At 39.0% G+C, this 17,894-nt stretch overlaps 3 protein-coding genes and 2 pseudogenes across 3 annotated transcripts in view; 4 read left to right on the forward strand and 1 right to left on the reverse strand.

Annotated features, from left to right (window-relative positions):
* The window catches only part of LOC146965605 (MAGUK p55 subfamily member 4-like), a 245,620-nt gene that overhangs the window by 112,185 nt on the left and 115,541 nt on the right, over positions 1-17,894 (reverse strand). The gene's annotated exons all lie outside the window — the stretch shown is intronic.
* On the forward strand, positions 678-1,604 carry LOC146965622 (olfactory receptor 4B13-like). The gene has a single exon (XM_085765020.1). The coding sequence runs from the start codon at positions 678-680 to the stop codon at positions 1,602-1,604; it is 927 nt and encodes a 308-aa protein (XP_085621146.1).
* On the forward strand, positions 4,140-5,066 carry LOC146965623 (olfactory receptor 11A1-like). The gene has a single exon (XM_085764548.1). The coding sequence runs from the start codon at positions 4,140-4,142 to the stop codon at positions 5,064-5,066; it is 927 nt and encodes a 308-aa protein (XP_085620674.1).
* Positions 7,528-8,592, forward strand: LOC146965624 (olfactory receptor 4Q2-like; annotated as a pseudogene).
* LOC146965625 (olfactory receptor 4Q2-like) lies at positions 12,074-12,837 on the forward strand (annotated as a pseudogene).

Here is a 17,894-nt window from a genome sequence, read left to right on the forward strand (position 1 = left end):
AATCATGATATTTGGAGTTGGAGAGGTGAGGCCATATCACCAGCATGTGGACGTACTATGCTTGAGCTGTCGCTCACAGTCGCTCAAGCAGGTCATCAGGGGAGTTGAATTTCTGCTCAGGAGTTTTGAAAATTAGAGGGAACATTGCTGGTTGTGTACACCAACAAATCATGGGACGCCATGGTAGTTTCGTGTATGTGTGTGACTGCAGCATATACTACCAGACATAAAGTGGAAGCACCAATAGTGTTTTTGTAATTATATAAAATTCCTTTAGGGGTCGACAGAAGTTATGCACTATAGGTTTTATGTCATATTGAGTAATGTTGTATAATGAAGGTCAAACAGTCCTGTGACTTCAGGCCTCTATGGTTTGATGAAGCCATTACAGGTGAGAATCTATTTTAGTAGAAAGTTTAATGAGATCCATGGAGGCTGAGGCAATATTATAAAAACTTTCTACGGACTTTTAACAGTGCACTCTCTGGATGTTGGAGATGAACAATCATCAAGTGCATTTACAGGTCAGATGGATAAAAGAGGAACAGGCTGGATGTTTGTAATACTGTGAACCTGAGGTCAATCCTGATTCCACTCATTTACATGGTTTTTCCTTGATTGTCCTGTTCTATTTTGCAACGTTTATTATTTTTCATTAATGAAAATAGGCTATATTAATGGATGGTGAATTTAATGTGACCTATATTACATTTGGTGGGCACGTTGACATTGAAAAGAACAGGTATATGTATTTTTGCATAATTTTTGTTGCATATATTCTAATAATCTTGTTTAACTCCACCATTGTGTGTCTGATTTGGATTCACAGAAACCTTCATGAGCCCATGTACATTTTCATCGCAGCCTTGTTAATCAACTCTGTTCTTTTCAGCACAAATATCCACCCGAAGCTGCTGATTGACTTTTTATCTGAAAAACAGATAATTTCATTTCCAACCTGTCTCCTGCAGTTTTTTATAGTTTACTCTCTGGCTGGTGCAGAGTTCTTACTGTTGTCAGCCATGGCCTATGACAGGTATGTGTCTATATGTAAACCTCTGCAGTATGCAACTATCATGAGTAAAAACACAGTTTGTATTATTCTGGGTTTAGCTTGGCTTCTACCTTGTTGTCATACTGTTGTTCCAGTTGTGCTGACAGCTCCTACCAAACGCTGTAGATCAACTGTTAATGGAATTCTCTGCAATAACACAATGTACGGTCTCTACTGTGTGAGGCCAAGAGCACAATCTATATTTGGTAGTATTTTCCTGGTAGTTGCAGCACTTTGCCCCATCCTCTTCATCCTGTTCACATATACCAGAATATTCCTGATAACATATAGAAGCACCAGAGAAGTGAGGAAAAAAGCAGCTGAGACCTGTCTACCTCACCTGCTGGTATTAATAAGCTTTTCCTGTTTGTGTGCGTATGATGTGATTATAGTACGACTGGGCTCAGATTTTCCAAAAACTGCTCGTTTTATAATGACATTACAAATAATTCTCTATCATCCTCTCTTCAATCCAATTATATATGGACTGAAAATGAAAGAAATCTCTAAACACCTGAAGAGGTTGTTCTGTCAAAACAAAGCTATGTGATGTTGATTTAAATGAGCAGCCATTTGTTTGTATACTGGAGGGTATTTAGTGTGAGCATTTTGCGACCAGGCTACGGTGTAGTTTCATTGGAGAAACAAAACTGACTGAATCTTTCAGTTTGAACAGTTTGATGACAAATCAATGCACTGCACTTGATATGTTTTGTGAATGCAGGCTGAGACTCAAAGGGCCTGTCCTACTAAGATCCCCAATAAAGAGTACTAAATTGCATATTTGGAAGTTGCGCGTTTTGCGGGGGCTCTACTGAGAGTAATATCATAAATGACAGTACGCACAAACTGCAGTATTTCAATTGAAGTTTGTATTGTAATCATTCCACCATGGAGAGTTTGGGAGAAGAGCTGGATGGGTGCAAAGGCAACATGATATTTGATCCAAAAGATCAATAGAAAAGGGGAAAATAAACATATTATGTGTGAAAAAACTTAACATGGTTGGTAAAACAAGAAGAGAAAAGATGAAGTGAAGAGAAGTGGCAGAACATTAACAATAAAATATAAACAACTTAACAATTGAGGCGTGGTCATGACTTACTTAGGACTTGGACTTGACTTGGGACTTGAGACTCTACTTGGACTTGCAACATAGGGACTTTCTCCCACCAATGTATTGATGACATGCATAGATGTGTGAAATATGTAGAAAGGTTGCTCCTTTCCTGCTGTGTGTCTCTGGCTATAGTTCTAATAATTTCTTTTTGCCATTGGGTATCAGAATATATTCCAATATATTCAATAATCTCATGTTATCAGAGGCTGTTCATGCACCCTCTGCTGTTCATTCCAGGTAGTTCAGGAAAGAGCTTTGTCCACATGGAGACAGACACCTGTGTAAGATTACCTAACTTTAATTAAACACCAAAGGGGGCGGTGCGTGGCGCAGTGGTTGAGGCGGCCGCCCCATGTGGAGGCTACAGTCTTCAACGCAGGCATCCCCGGTTCGAGTCCCGCGTCGGGCAGACCCTTCCTGCATGTCATTCCCCCTCTCTCTGCCTCCCCCTTTCCTGTCTATCTCACTATGCGCTATCAAATAAAGGCAAAAACGCCAAAAAATATACTAAAATAAAAATTAAACACCAAAGTAAAGGTGCGTTCACACCGGACCTTTTATTTTTGTCACTGTTGCTTGTGTCGCTCCAAAAAAAAAAACACTCTGTCACTCAGCTGCAGTCGCTCGTCACTTTGGCAATTCAACAGATCGCTCTGATGACGTCATTCAAGCGATTCCAGTGAATTTCACCTCGCTCAGAGTCGCTCTTTTCTTCCCGTTTGTATTGGTCCAGCACGGCTGACATGTTGACCTGTTGTGGAAGTCCCACCAGCGCCGTGCAACGTCAAGCCGGTTTTGCTCCGGCGGAGATGTATTACGTTTCCATGATTTCAGTAGTCGTCATAGTTACGCAGAGATTGCGGAGGCCAATCAGCGCTGAGTGACAAACGACTGACGGCCAGAGAGTTGGGATTTCTCATCTCGAGCGACAGACTCTTGCTCTGACTTGCTTGGTCAGAGATTACAAATCTATCATATCAGTCACAACATTTCACAGACCTGGACAATCCCTGGACACTGTGAGTGACAGACAAACAGCCAATCATTTAACAGCTGTGTAGTTGGGTTGCAGCACCATCGCCAGGTTCATTGGTAACAGAACAGCTGGTGAGAGAACGTGAGGCCGAGGGAGAGAAGATTAAAAAGGAACACGTAGCTCGTCGGTACAGTAACGGTAACAGTGCAGCATTAATGACGCAGCATCAGGCCGCTCACCATCACTGAAATGCTTGACTGAATCTCTGATTAAATACGCCGAGCCGTAAGCGTCTTGCATGCCCCGCCGCAGCGACCCTGGGTTCGATTCCACCCGGCGGACCCTTTGCTGCGTGTCAATCCCCCCTCTCACTCTCTCGCCCTCCCTGTCTCTCTCCAGCTGTCCTTTCAAAAGAAAGCCCCCCCCAAAAAACAAAAATAACTGACTTGTGAGCTTGTAGCGGTGAGAAATTTAGGTTGCCGACCCCTGATCTTGATTAAAACAAGTACCAATACCCAGCACTTCTATGAATACAAATAAGGTAAACAATGCTGAAAATACAGCAGATTATTCAGATGTAAAATATCAGTGTTTTTGTAATTCCACATGCCAGCCTTTAATGTCACATTGAGTAATATTGTATCATGAAGCACACATCTGAGTTAAAGAGGTCAAACAGTGCTGTGACTTCAGCCCTCCAGGGTTTGATGAAGTCCTTACACATTAGAATCTATTTTAGTAGAAAGTTTAATGAGATCCATGGAGGCTGAGGCAATAATATGAAAACTTTATACAAACTTGAACAGTCACTTTCTGAACAATCACCAGGTGTATCAGAAGCTCAGGTGGATAAATGAGGAACAGGCTGGATGTTTATGATACTGTGAGACAACAAGATTTTTTATTTTCACTCATGTGCTGATGAATGAATCTGTCTGTTCTTTCACTTGATATTAATTACCATTACTGTTTTTATCAGGAAAGCATTAATGGATGACGAACAGAATGTAACATATATAACTCTTGGTGGGCATGTGGAAGTGCAGAAATACAGATATCTTTATTTTTTAATCATGTTTACAGTTTATATTCTAATAATCTGCTGTAATTTCACCATTGTGTGTCTGATCTGGAGTCGCAGAAACCTCCATGAGCCCATGTATATTTTCATCGCAGCTTTGTTAATCAACTCTGTTCTTTTCAGCACCAACATCTACCCAAAGCTGCTGATTGACTTTTTGTCAGAAAAACAGATAATTTCTTATTCAGCTTGTCTCTTTCAGTTTTTTTTATTTTACTCTTTAAGTGGTTCAGAGTTCTTACTGTTGTCAGCCATGGCCTATGACAGGTATGTGTCTATATGTAAACCTCTGCAATATGCAACTATCATGAGAAAAATAACAGTGAGTATTTTCCTGGGTTTAGCTTGGCTTATTCCTGCTTGTCAGATTGCAGTGCCAGCTATACTGAGTGTTGATATGAAACTCTGTCATTTCACTTTGAGTGGGATGTTTTGTAACAATGCAATTTATAATCTCCACTGTGTGAGTTCAAGAACACGATCAATATTTGGTATTTTTGCCCTGGCAAATATTGCACTATTCCCTCTGCTCTTCATCCTGTTCACATACACCAGGATACTGATCATCTGCTACAGAAGCAGTAAAACTGTGAGGAAGAAAGCTGCACAGACCTGTTTACCTCACCTGCTGGTTTTAATCAGCTTCTCCTGTTTGTGTGCGTATGATGTTATCATAATCAGAGTTCTGTCTGATTTTCCAAAAACTGTCCGATTTATTATGACTTTACTGTCGATTCTGTATCATCCTCTCTTTAATCCAATTATATATGGACTAAAAATGACAGAAATCTCAAAACACTTGAAGAGACTGTTCTGTCAAACCAAAGTTATCTGATGTATTAAAAATGAGTTTATGTGAATATTAGTGTCAGTGGTGCTTATGTACAGCCATTTGTCTGTAATAATATTATTGATGATAAAAATAAATAAATATTATTTCCCATGGAAACAATAACTGAATCATGAATTGACTTATCAATATATTGAACACATCAGTTATACAGTATGCATATGTTTCAGTTAGTTATTACTCATCATGACTGATCTACAATAACTATAACATGCTGCACATGACTGAAGCCTATGACTTTTTGTCTTTTATTCTTTTGGAAAAGATCTTACACAATGCCACTGTCTGAATGTAGTACAATATATTAATCATAGTAACATAACTTTGCCAGTGCATAGATAGTTACAGCTCCGTGCTCACAGAGCAGAGATGCATGAGGGTGAATTGTGCTCACAACGTGTGAGTGATGTCAGCCGACTAGCTTAATGTCATGAATGTTCATAGTGGAATCATGTTGGAAAATGATATCACATGTAAACATCTTCAACAACCTGTCAGGTCGCCATCAAAAATGACATCAATCTGAATTTCTTTTGTTATTTTAAATGAGCACAATGGGGATACTACTGTAGCCTGCTTCACTACAGGCCAGAAGTTTGGAAGCAAGATCAACTTTGTACAAAAAAGATCGTAGTTTAATTGGTATACTTTGCAACAAAATAAACATGATTATTATAGAAAGAGTCACATCAGTCACATCAGAATAAATGTTACCTGAAACTATCAGGTATTTGGATTTTTCTGTCTTAGATTTTGCTTTCTTCAAAGTAACCGCCTCTGACTTTAACAACAGCATGGCATAATTGAGGCATTTGTTCCACAAGTTTTTTATGTGCCAGGAATTGCATTCCAAGCTTTCTTAAGTTCATCAATGAGAGACTGCGTTTTTGTGAGATGTACTTTTCTGACTGATCGATCAAATTCGTACAACACAAGCTCAATTGGAGAGAAGTCTGGACACTGAGGGGACCAAACAATTTTTCATAGAATACCTTCCTCTTCTTTTTCTGACTTTCCTCTATCATCATGACTTCCAGATTATTCAGGGTGTAGTGAACTCCTTTGTTGGACACCATTAGGCGTTTTGCAATTTCTCTTTCAGTGTATTCTTGTTTCCTCAATGTACAAATCTGTACACTTGTTTCTTTACTTAGCTGTTTCTTCCCAGCCATTTCTGTGGTAGTTTATCAGATGAACAAAGTATAAACATATACCTAAAGGTAAATTGAGGAAAATGCTGCAAATCAATGACAGCAAAATCTGATCATGCAGTAAATACTTCCCAAAATCCATAGAACCTTTTAAGAAAGGCATTGTGAACACAAATTTTAAGTTGCTTCCAAATGTTTGGCCTGTAGTGTACATACAGCAAATATATAATTTATATCATGTAAAAATATAAAACATATCATTTAAAAAAAAAACAGAAAGAAGTTCCAATTACTTGTGAAAAAGATCAGTACTTGTGAAATGATCGATGATTATCCTTTTTTTGGTTAATGTATAATATTTCTTAATCACTGAACAGAGTGAAGGATTCACATGGCCACCTGGCTCCATTTAATTAAGACTGAGTAACAGCTATTCTAAGTTTGTAATTCATTGTTTTGAAGTTTGGCCTCCTCTTCTACCCCAGTAAAGACCTTTTAGGTCAAAACCGCTCAGTGAGTAGCTGTGTTTGAATAAAAGCTTTTTAACAAAGGAACTTTCTGCTGCTCCACCTAAAAGTGCCTGAAGTTTTTCTTTTACTTGCGTGTTGTTATTATTGTCCTAAAGTATAATATTTTAAGACTTAGACTTAGACTTAGATATGAATTATTTAATTGTTTCTCCATGTCCAATTGATCTGTTATAGCAGCTGTGGGAAGGGGTCCTGTAGGATACGACCATCACACTCTTGATGACACCAACTGTAGAAGTCAACAGTGCAGACCCAAACAACTGCATAATGTTGTATAAAAGAGCGTTAAGAGGTCAAACAGTGCTGTGACTTCAGGCCTCAAGGATTTGAAAACGTTCTTTACACATTAGAATCTACTTTAGTTTAGTTTAATGAGATCCATGGAGGCTGAAGGAATATAATAAAAGGTTTAGACAGATTTTAACAGTTCATTTTCATTTTTGTTTTCTGAGATGAGCTTTCACCACGTGCATTTTAATGCCAGGTATCTAAATGAATGAAAAATTCCAAATTGTTATGGTTGGACTTATCTTTTAAATCATGTATGTTGGTTACATGCCTGAATGCATTTTTCATTTCTGATCACTTTGATTGACCACGCATTCATGGAAGACAATTTTAATGTTACATACCTAATTCTTGATGGGTATGTGGAGGTTAATAAATACAGATATGTTTATTTTTTGATTATGTTTACAATTTATGCTCTAATAATCATCAGTAATTCTACCATTGTGTATCTTATTATGGTTCATAAAAACCTTCATGAGCCGATGTACATTTTCATTGCAGCTTTGCTCTTGAACTGTGTCCTTTACAGCACTGTTATTTACCCAAAGCTTTTGGTTGACTTTTTATCTGAAAAACAGGTCATATCTTACTCAGCCTGCATTTTTCAGTTTTTTGTATTTTACTTTTTAGGCAGTTCAGAATTCTTACTGTTATCAGCCATGGCCTATGACAGATATGTGTCAATATGTAAACCTCTGCAATATACAACTATCATGAAAAAAAAAACAATTGTTATTTTCCTGGTTTTATCTTGGCTTGTACCTGCCTGCCACATTGCAGTCCCTGCAATAGAAGAAAGAGAAAGGTACTTTATTAGTCACATATACAGCTAGTACAGTGAAATTCTTTCTCTGCATTTAACCCATCCCTGAGGAGCAGTGGGCAGCCGCGGTGCAGCGCCCGGGGACCAACTCCAGATTATGAGCCAGTGCCTTTGGTCAGGGGCACTGACTGGAGGATTAACCTAGCCGACATGTTTTTAGTGGTGGGGGAAACCGGAGCACCCGGAGGAAACCCACGCAGACACGGGGAGAACATGCAAACTCCACACAGAAAGGCCCTGGGCGGCCCGGGAATAGTGAGTGCTGAAACTAGACTGTGTAACCTTACTTTGAAGGGAATATTTTGCAACAATTCAATTTACAGACTTCAGTGTGTAAGATCAAGTTTAATTACAACATATGGTGTAATTGCTTTGTTAGATTTGGTAATAATCCCTATGCTGTTTATAATTTTCACCTACACAAAGATTCTCTTCATTTCCTATCGAAGCTGTAGAGAGGTCAGGAAAAAAGCTGCAGAGACATGTTTACCTCATTTGTTGGTTTTAATAAGTTTTTCTTTTTTAAGTGCATATGATGTCAGTATAGCTCGAGTGGAATCCAAATTTCCAAAAACTGCACGCTTAATAATGACTCTACAGATAGTTTTGTATCATCCTTTGTTTAATCCACTCATATATGGGCTAAAAATGAAGGAAATTTCTAAACACCTCAAAAGGCTGCTCTGTGCAGCCAAAAGCATCTGATGTATTAACACAGATTTCTCATGTACAGTCATTTTTTTTCTAAAATAATCATGCTGTAATGCTGATTCCTGAATGGTATTTAGTGTAATGTTTCCATGAGTTCTCATTGTATTTTGTTTTACTGACATAAATTTAAAAATTAAACCCTGGTGGTTTTTGGTGTACTGGTGGAGTTGTTGTTTGAATTATATAGTAAAGAAATCAATGTTTTTAAGCTGAATTTTGTCAATATTAAGTCCTTTTTTCTTAATGATGGTATCTGCACATTTATGTGACCAAGGTCCACGTGCACTGGAAAATCTTGAGGAATATTCTTGACACTGCTCTTGCTGAGGATCACAATTTATTCCTCATTTAGGCCATAAGGTGAACCCTGTTCTTGTTTCATCCCGCTCCGACATCCGGGGACTACACGATCTTTATTTAATAAAAAAGATAGATTCATGCTCAGCTAATCAGCGGGAGTTTGTAGCTCATAACCCCGCAAGAGTCCCGTGATTGGGACCGTAATTCGGCACTAGTTCCTTCTGAGCGTAATGAGATTTTGGTTTGCAGTGGAGGCACGGCCATCACGAGATAGCGCTACACCAATAAGATACCTGCTTTTAGTAAACACAACGGCAATCTACGCCGACTTTTCAACATATTGTACGCCAAACATCCAGAAGAGGCGGTCGTTAGTTCACTAGATGCACAGCGTGCGTTCGATCAAGTAGAGTGGCCCTACATGATGTCTGTGCTTAAAAAGTTTGGATTTGGACCCTCCTTCATGAAATGGATTGAAATAATTTATTCACGACCGACTGCAACAGTTATTACTAATCAGAATACCTCCCCTCCATTTGCAATACACAGAGGGACCCGTCAATGTTGCCCCCTCTCCCCCTTTTTGTTTGCGATTATCATCGAACCGCTCGCTGCTAGTATCAGACAGAGCCCTTTAATATCCCCATTAACATGTTTGGCTATAAACACTATCTTTCGCTATATGCGGATGACATTCTCCTGTATAGCCTATTTCCCAACCGCAAGTATCAATACCTCCTCTCCTGGCTCTCATTAATAAATTTGGCAATCTCTCAGGATTTTCCATCAATTGGGAGAAAAGTGAACTTATGCCAGTCTCTGAAGCAGTTAATAAGGAATATTTACAATCCATTCCATTTAAGAAATCCTACAAAGCTTTTAAATATTTAGGTGTGACTGTCACCAAAAACCAAAATGAGCTCCTTCGATTAAACTGGCAAAGCAAAATTGAGCAACTCAAAACCAATATCGAGTTTTGGAAAACCCTCCCAATATCCATGGTTTGGAAGATGAATGCAATTAAGATGATCATATTGCCCCGCTTTCTCCATCTTTTCCAGTCCATTCCATGTTTTATTGCGCTATCATACTTCAAACAGTTAGACTCGATTATTATACCTTTCATTTGGAGTTATAAAACTGTTACAATCTCTAAAAAACACCTATCAAAGCCAAAGGATATGGGAGGTTTTGCTTTACCAAACTTTAAGTTATATTATTTGGCTGCACATAATTTAGCCATTCTTTCATGGTGGAAAAAGGGCCCTCCTTCTGTGGCAGACTCCTGCCCTGTGTGGTTGTGTACAGAAAGAATGCTTTGCAAAAAAACTTCATTATCCGCTCTTCTTAACAGTCCCACTGCTGTAAAAAAGGCATACTTTAATAACAGTTTTGTAATTGGTAGCACCATAAGAATCTGGAAGCAGATAAAACACTACATTGAGCCTCCAAAGACCTACTTAGACACTCCAATATGTAAAAACCATTCTTTTTTGCCAGGTCTTACTGATAGCGTTTTCCTCCTCTGGAAACAGAAAGGCATTTGCAACATAGGTGATTTATACATTTATGGCATTTTTGGATCATACCTACAACTTGTAGCTAAATACGACATTCCTAAATCTGGCCTTTTTCGATTCATTCGAATCCGAAATTATGTCAGGACGCACTTGCCCAACTTTGAAACTCTGGTAGAGCATGGGGTCCTTGAGGCAATAAACAAATTTGACCCTGCTGCTAAAGGGGCAGTTTCGTTCTTTTACCAGATTTTGCAAAATAAAACTTCATTAAACACAGCAAGTATTCGGCAGGCTTGGAAAGATGAGCTGAATGTAGAATTGGAAGAAAAAGTATGGGATGAATGTCTGAAAAGTATACATGACTGTTCTGTGAATGTCAGGTATTGCCTTATGCAGTTTAAGACATTACATAGACTTTATTATTCTAGAGAAAAACTGCACAGTTTCTTTCCTGATCTTTCACCCATTTGCAACAGATGCAAGTCTGCGACTGGTAATTAATTTAGTACATTCTTCTTGGTTATGCAGTAAACTGTACACATACTGGAAAAGTATTTTTCATTGCTTCTCTATGGCTTATGGTAAATGTTGGGAGCCTGATCCATTAGTAGCCATTCTCGGGGCAACTACCCCTTTGTCTTCTGCCAACAAATATCAGAAAAAGGCTATTCTATTTGGAACTGTGATTGCAAAAAAATTAATCCTCCGGACATGGAAGGCAGACACTGCACCCACATACGATTTGTGGCTAAGGGAAATGGCGAACATGCTTCACCTGGAGAGACTGAGACTTTGTAATGAAGACAGAGAAGTAATGTTTAAAATAATGTGGGACCCTGTTCTGCAATTACTTCAAAGAAAGGACTAATGTGTTAATGTGAAACACCTTGCTATGTGTACTTCTTATTTTACTTTTCATTTTGTACAGTTCTCTTTAAATATGTTTAGTTTATTGTATTGACTGTGGCCTTTATTATTTTCTTAAGAGATGAGCTGATTCTGTTCATGGTTTACTTGTTTGTTTTGAGGTAGGGGGAGGGTCTTGTTCTGTTTTCATTTTGTTTGTTTCCTCTGTTTGTCCCATGTCTTTCTTAAATTTTGAAAAGCGATAAACATATATTCAAAAAAATAAATAAAAAAGAAGTCAACAGTGCAGACCCAAGCAGCTGCGTAACTGTGTAGAAGAAAGCACTGAGAGGTCAAACATTGCTGCGACTTGAGGCCTCCAGGGTTCGATTAAGTTCCTTACACATTACGATCTATTTTAGTTGAGTTTAATGAGATCCATGGAGGCTGAAGGAACATAATAAAAAGTTTAGACAGATTTGAACAGTTCATTTTCATTTTCTGAAGATGAGCTTTCAACGGTTGCACTTTAATGTTAGGTATCTGAATGAATGAAGAATTCCAAATTGTTATGGTTGGACTTATCTTTTAAATCATGTATGCTGGTTACATGACTGAATGCATGTTTCATTTCTGATCACTTTGATTGACCACGCATTCATGGAAGACGAGTTTAATGTTACATACCTAATTCTTGATGGGTATGTGGAGGTTAATAAATACAGATATGTTTATTTTTTGATTATGTTTACAATATATGCTCTAATAATCTGCAGTAATTCTACCATCGTGCATCTTATTATGGTTCATAAAAACCTTCATGAGCCGATGTACATTTTCATTGCAGCTTTGCTTTTGAACAGTGTCCTTAAGAGCACCGTTATTTACCCAAAGCTTTTGGTTGACTTTTTATCTGAAAAGCAGGTCATATCTTACTCAGCCTGCATCTTTCAGTTTTTTGTATTTTACTCTTTAGGCTGTTCAGAATTCTTACTGTTGTCAGCCATGTCCTATGACAGATATGTGTCTATATGTAAACCTCTGCAATATGCAACTATCATGAAAAAAGAAACAATTGTTATTTTCCTGGTTTTATCTTGGCTTGTACCTCCCTGCCACATTGCAGTCCCTGCAATAGTGAGTGCTGCAAGTAGACTGTGTAACCTTACTTTGAAGGGAATCTTTTGCAACAATTCAATTTACAGACTTCAGTGTGTAAGATCAAGTTTAATTACAACATATGGTGTCATTGTTTTGTTAGATCTAATAATAATCCCTATGCTGTTCATAATTTTCACCTACACAAAGATTCTCATCATTTCCTACCGAAGCTGTAGAGAGGTCAGGAAAAAAGCTGCAGAGACGTGTTTACCTCATTTGTTGGTTTTAATAAGTTGTTCTTTTTTAAGTGCATATGATGTCAGTATAGCTCGAGTAGAATCCAACTTTCCAAAAACTGCACGCTTAATAATGGCTCTACTGATAGTGTATCATCCTTTGTTTAATCCACTCATATATGGGCTAAAAATGAAGGAAATTTCTAAACACCTCAAAAAGCTGCTCTGTGCAGCCAAAAGCATCTGATGTATTAACAAAGATTTCTCATGTACAGTCACTTTCTAAAGTAATCATGCCGTAACGCTGATTCCTGAATGGTTTTTAGTGTAATGTTTCCATGAGTTCTCATTGTATTTTATTTTACTGACATGAATTTAAAAAATAAACCCTGGTGGTTTTTGGTGTACTGGTGGAGTTGTTGCTTGAATTATATGGTGAAGAATTCAATGTTTTTAAGCTACATTTTAACAATATTAAGTCCTTTTTTCTTAATCATGGTATTTGCACATTTATGTGACCAAGGTCCAGGTGCACTGGAAAGTCATGAGGAATATTCTCGACACTGCTCTTGCTGAGGATCACAATTTATTCCTCATTCATCATCATCATGTGTCTGTCTCTCTCAACAAAAAACTGATGAAGGTCAAAAGAGACAAAAACATTAGAATAAAGACTGTAGCCAATTACAATCTTAGTTTTAACAGCCCCTGGTGTCTCCATGTCTGTGTTCCAGACATTATTTTGGACTTCACTCTTTAAAGCACCAACATGTTGATTATCAGTGGTGTTTATTGTTCCCTATTTTTGTCTTTGATTTTCTACATGCTGACTTCAGAGAAAATTCATCACATTTGGCTGTAAACTGTCAGTTGAAACTAATCATATGGTTGCTGTCAGGAAGTTATATCCTTTTTATTCATAGACAATCAACAATCATGGTTTTGCAACATTAGCACTCAGAGGTAAACAGACAACATCTGAGTCACACAAATGAAGGTTTAACCACAGATTATGATTTTAAAAATGTGTCTGACCACAACGACTGATGTGGACAATTCACACTACAAGCAAAGATGAATCAAAGGGCGCCCCTTGATAGATGGATGGATGATGCCCCATTAAAGACCTTTTAGGATAATAGTCAGGGGGCCAAAACTGATATTGTAACTTATGTGGACACCTCAGAGTACAAGCTGACAACCTATCCAGTGTCAATAATTGACCCCTCAACATGTATTCTAGCCAGGTTGTCAGCTCAGGAAATGATTTTTTTGTTCATTTCATGACTGTTTTCTAAAGGTGGTAAAATCGGACTTTTTCCCCCAAAGTGCTTCCTTATTCTTTGAACTTCCTCTTGTAATTTTGAGCAAATTTGCAATATAATCCAATTAATGTGCAAACATGATCTTTAGAAAACAATTATCAATATACCAAAGGAGTATTGCACCATAGGGGGCGATGTTTTGTTAGCACAGCTGTGGAATGAGGCATGAAACAACACTCACCCATGAAGATGATCGCAGCAGTTGTCAACAGTCTGAACAGAGTGATTTATTTCAGATAATATTTTATTTGTCTACAAACAAAACAATCTTCTGCTACTTCTACCACCAAATGTTGGCAGAAAAAGGTAGGCTTTTTCCCAACTAGCTAAACTTCAAAGCTAAGCTACGAATGTGAATGACGGTGTACTCCGGGTATATGTTGATAATTTATTTGCTGCACAGCCAGCCTGTCAGCAAGCCAACTCATCTTATGTCAGATAACATTGTGGTGATCCATGTTTTTATTTTCTCCTCAAGATGCAAGGTGATATTTTATTTGCATTTCAGATAAACTAACATGGAGCCAGAGGGAGCTGTAAGCCTAGAATCCAAAACGAGGCAAAAAGCAAGTGATGTAAATTGGCAAAAATGTTTTATCTGTCAAAATGACCATGGTAAATACAGCAAAGACAAACAGCTAAGAAAACCATCTGAGGATGGGATGAATTGTATAAGACTCAGAGCAAGTGAAAGGGCAAAATACAAAGATGTGGAGTATGCTGATACTCTGGACAGAATTTGTGAATTTCTGGACACAGAAATCGACAAGGTAAAATGGCACAAAACATGCTATGCTGCTTTTACCAATGTCACGTTCATTGCTCGTCTGAAGAAGAGCTTTGAAAGTGCTCAATTGGAACCTGCAAGCAACTTCTGTCCCCACTCCACAAGACATTCAGTACCTGCAGTCACATGGGAAAAATGTATTTTTTGTCAAAAAGATAAGCCTGGGGACAAACTGCGTAACATCCAAGTCTTGAGTACATCTGACAAGATTCTTCATCTGGCTCAGCAAGACTCAGAATTGCGAATAAGGCTTGCAGGAGTCCATGACTTGATCGCCGCAGAAGGCAAATACCATCTTATCTGTTTCAGTGCATTCTTAAGGAAGTATGAGGGCACTTCATCAGGAGAAAATGATCCATACTCCATCTGTTTACACAATGTGGCAGATGAGCTTGGAGCAGGGAAAGCCAGAGGTCAAATATACCCGTTGAAAACTGTTTGGGACAGATACAGTAAACTTCTTGCAGACTTTGACTTAGATCCAGAAATATACAAACCTCAGCGTTTCAAGACTAAGATTGACAAGTTGCTTCAGGGAAAAGCAATATTTGTGCATTCCCTAAAACCAAATGATCCCATCATGATATTTCCTGAAATGACTACTGAGGCTGCTCTCTTTAACATGAAAAAAATGATGGACAATGGGTGACTATGGCTAGCTGTGGAACTTACAAGGACACTCAGATACTGAGTTGGCTGTATTGGGTGTCACTAAAGATCAAGGTAGATATCAGGGAGTCCCAAAGACATGATGTTATTGGAGGGATAGATCAGCATCATGTGGAAGATGTTGTGCCTGATAGTCTGTACATGTTGTTACGACTCCTTTGCATTGGTGATCGTGACCCAGAAACCGAGAGTGAAGAAACATTTAACACAAAGCTACTCAGCATTGCTCAAGACATTGTTTTCTTGGCATCTGGTGGACGGAAACCAACACCAAAACACATCAGTATTGGAGTTACTGTACACCAAGTTACACGCTCAAAGGATTTAGTGCACTTACTTCATGCTGCTGGGCACAGTATAAGTTATGAGTCAGTGTTGAGAACAGATACTACAATGGCAAATGAGGCCCTTAAGAGATACTTTGAGAGTGATGAAGTATATGTTCCATTGAACTTTGTCAATGCAAGTCTCCCTGGATACATCATGTATGCAAATGACAACATAGACATAAATGAGGAGACCCTTGATGGGAAAGGAACATTTCATGCCTCCCAGACTGCTGCTTTCAGACGAAGTAAGCCTCCAGAAGAAATCTCAAAAATAAAGCTGAAATCTGAAAGATCAAAGTCAGTCTCAGTTCCACCAGGACTGTTTGAACTTAGGGATGCTAACATGGGATCACAAAAGCCCCCACCAAAATTTCATGCGTCCATTTCACCAGAAATGTATGATGCTGACACAGAAATAAACATAAACATAACTAATAAATCAAAGAGCCGAGATCCTGCCTGGATTATTTGCAGACTACAGAACACAGGCAATCAGGTTGTTCCATCTTGGAGTGGCTTCAACCACCTTGTGACGAAATCAAATAACCCAAAAACAGTAGCTGGATTGATGCCCATCATAAATTCTCCAGCACATGACTACGACACACTTTGGACAGTTTTACAGAACTGCCACAAAATGACTACAAAACTGGGCCAAAGGTATACGATCATAACCTTTGATGAGCAGCTCTACTGCAAAGCAAAAATGCTCCAGTGGCACCACCAAAAACACTGTGAGGATATAGTCATTGTCTTGGGTGGCTTTCATGTGCAGATGAATTTTTCAAAGGTCATTGGTCAGCATCTTGGTGATTCTGGACTGAGGGACATTTTTGAGGAAATTGGTGTGTTTGGAGAGAACACAGCTGAAAACATCATGAAGGGAAAGGGATGGAACCGTGTAGCCCGTGCACACAAACTTGCATTTGAAGCACTTTGGAGAATATTGTGGCCAACATTTATACAATGGATGGATGACAATGACCACACAATAGGCAACACTTGCTTTGAGTTGGCAAATGCTGTCTCGGAACACATACGATGTGGAGAAATTGAAGCAGCTGCAGCACGCTATGAAGATCTTGTGGTAAAAGTTGAAGAGGTCCAGGGTCTACTTGCAGAGTTTGACAAGGCTAATGAAAACAAACCAACCTTCACTTTCTGGCAACAATACATGGATCTCGTGTCTATTCTCCTGGCATTCACACGGGCTCTGAGATGTGGTGACTGGAAGCTGTACATGTCAGCCTTCAAGCGCATGATGCCCTGGTTTGCAGCTTATGATCAGACCCATTACACAAGATGGGGTGCTGTATTCATAGCAGACATGGAACATCTGGCACAGACGGCACCCCAGGTCTACCAGGGCTTCCTAGATGGTGATTTTGTAGCCAAGGAGACCAATCACAGCTTCAATGAGGTGCCTTTTGATCTGTGTCTTGAGCACATCAACAAAACTGGAAAGGTTGCTGGAGGTTTGGTAGGCATCACTCGAAACGAGTCAGCTAGAAACCGTTGGTCCATCAGCTACAATGAACGAGCATCTTTAGCACAGGATACCAAATCACTGTTTGGACTGACACATGAAGGAGGAGATGATAAAGACACCCACAAAGACTGCCTTCCATCAAGACTAAGGAGAGATAATGATGATGCAACTCAACTTCAAGACCAGTTCCAGAGATACCATGCCTTCCAGCTGGATAATATGCATGAGTTGGTGTCTTTGACAACTGGTGATGTGTCTTCCGAAGATATAATGAAAGACCTTATGAATGCTGCAGAGTCAGGGAAAAAAATCGTCACTGAGTTGGTGCAAAAACGATTGAGCACAACGAGTATAGACTTTCACAGAAGCCTAACCAAGAGAAACCCCAAAACATTCTCAAATCTGTACAGCACAGATAAAAAACGTGAAAAACCCAAGTGTGTGAAGCCTGACAGGGATATTTTCCGTCGCATCATTGTATCCATAAAGAGTGGTAGGGAGGTTTTACCGTGCCCTGCTGTCATGCTGTCATGCATGCGCGCTTCTCTCTCTCTCTGTGTGTGTGTGAGGGCTAATAATGGAGAAAGAGCACTATGATCAATGAACGGAACGCTATTGCGTTGCCGAAAGCCGAAAAATCTATTCATGGCGGACGGAATTTATTTGTGGCATATCAGTGAACACCTCGTCGGGCTGTGGCAGGGC

Source organism: Trachurus japonicus, chromosome 21, assembly GCF_045865225.1.
Source record: "Trachurus japonicus isolate A0001 chromosome 21, Traja_1.0".
NCBI lineage: Eukaryota > Metazoa > Chordata > Actinopteri > Carangiformes > Carangidae > Trachurus > Trachurus japonicus.

Bases quoted from the DNA above. Each gene is read 5' to 3' on its own strand.
- LOC146965622 (XM_085765020.1), top strand. From the start codon at position 678: ATGGATGGTGAATTTAATGTGACCTATATTACATTTGGTGGGCACGTT.
- LOC146965623 (XM_085764548.1), top strand. From the start codon at position 4,140: ATGGATGACGAACAGAATGTAACATATATAACTCTTGGTGGGCATGTG.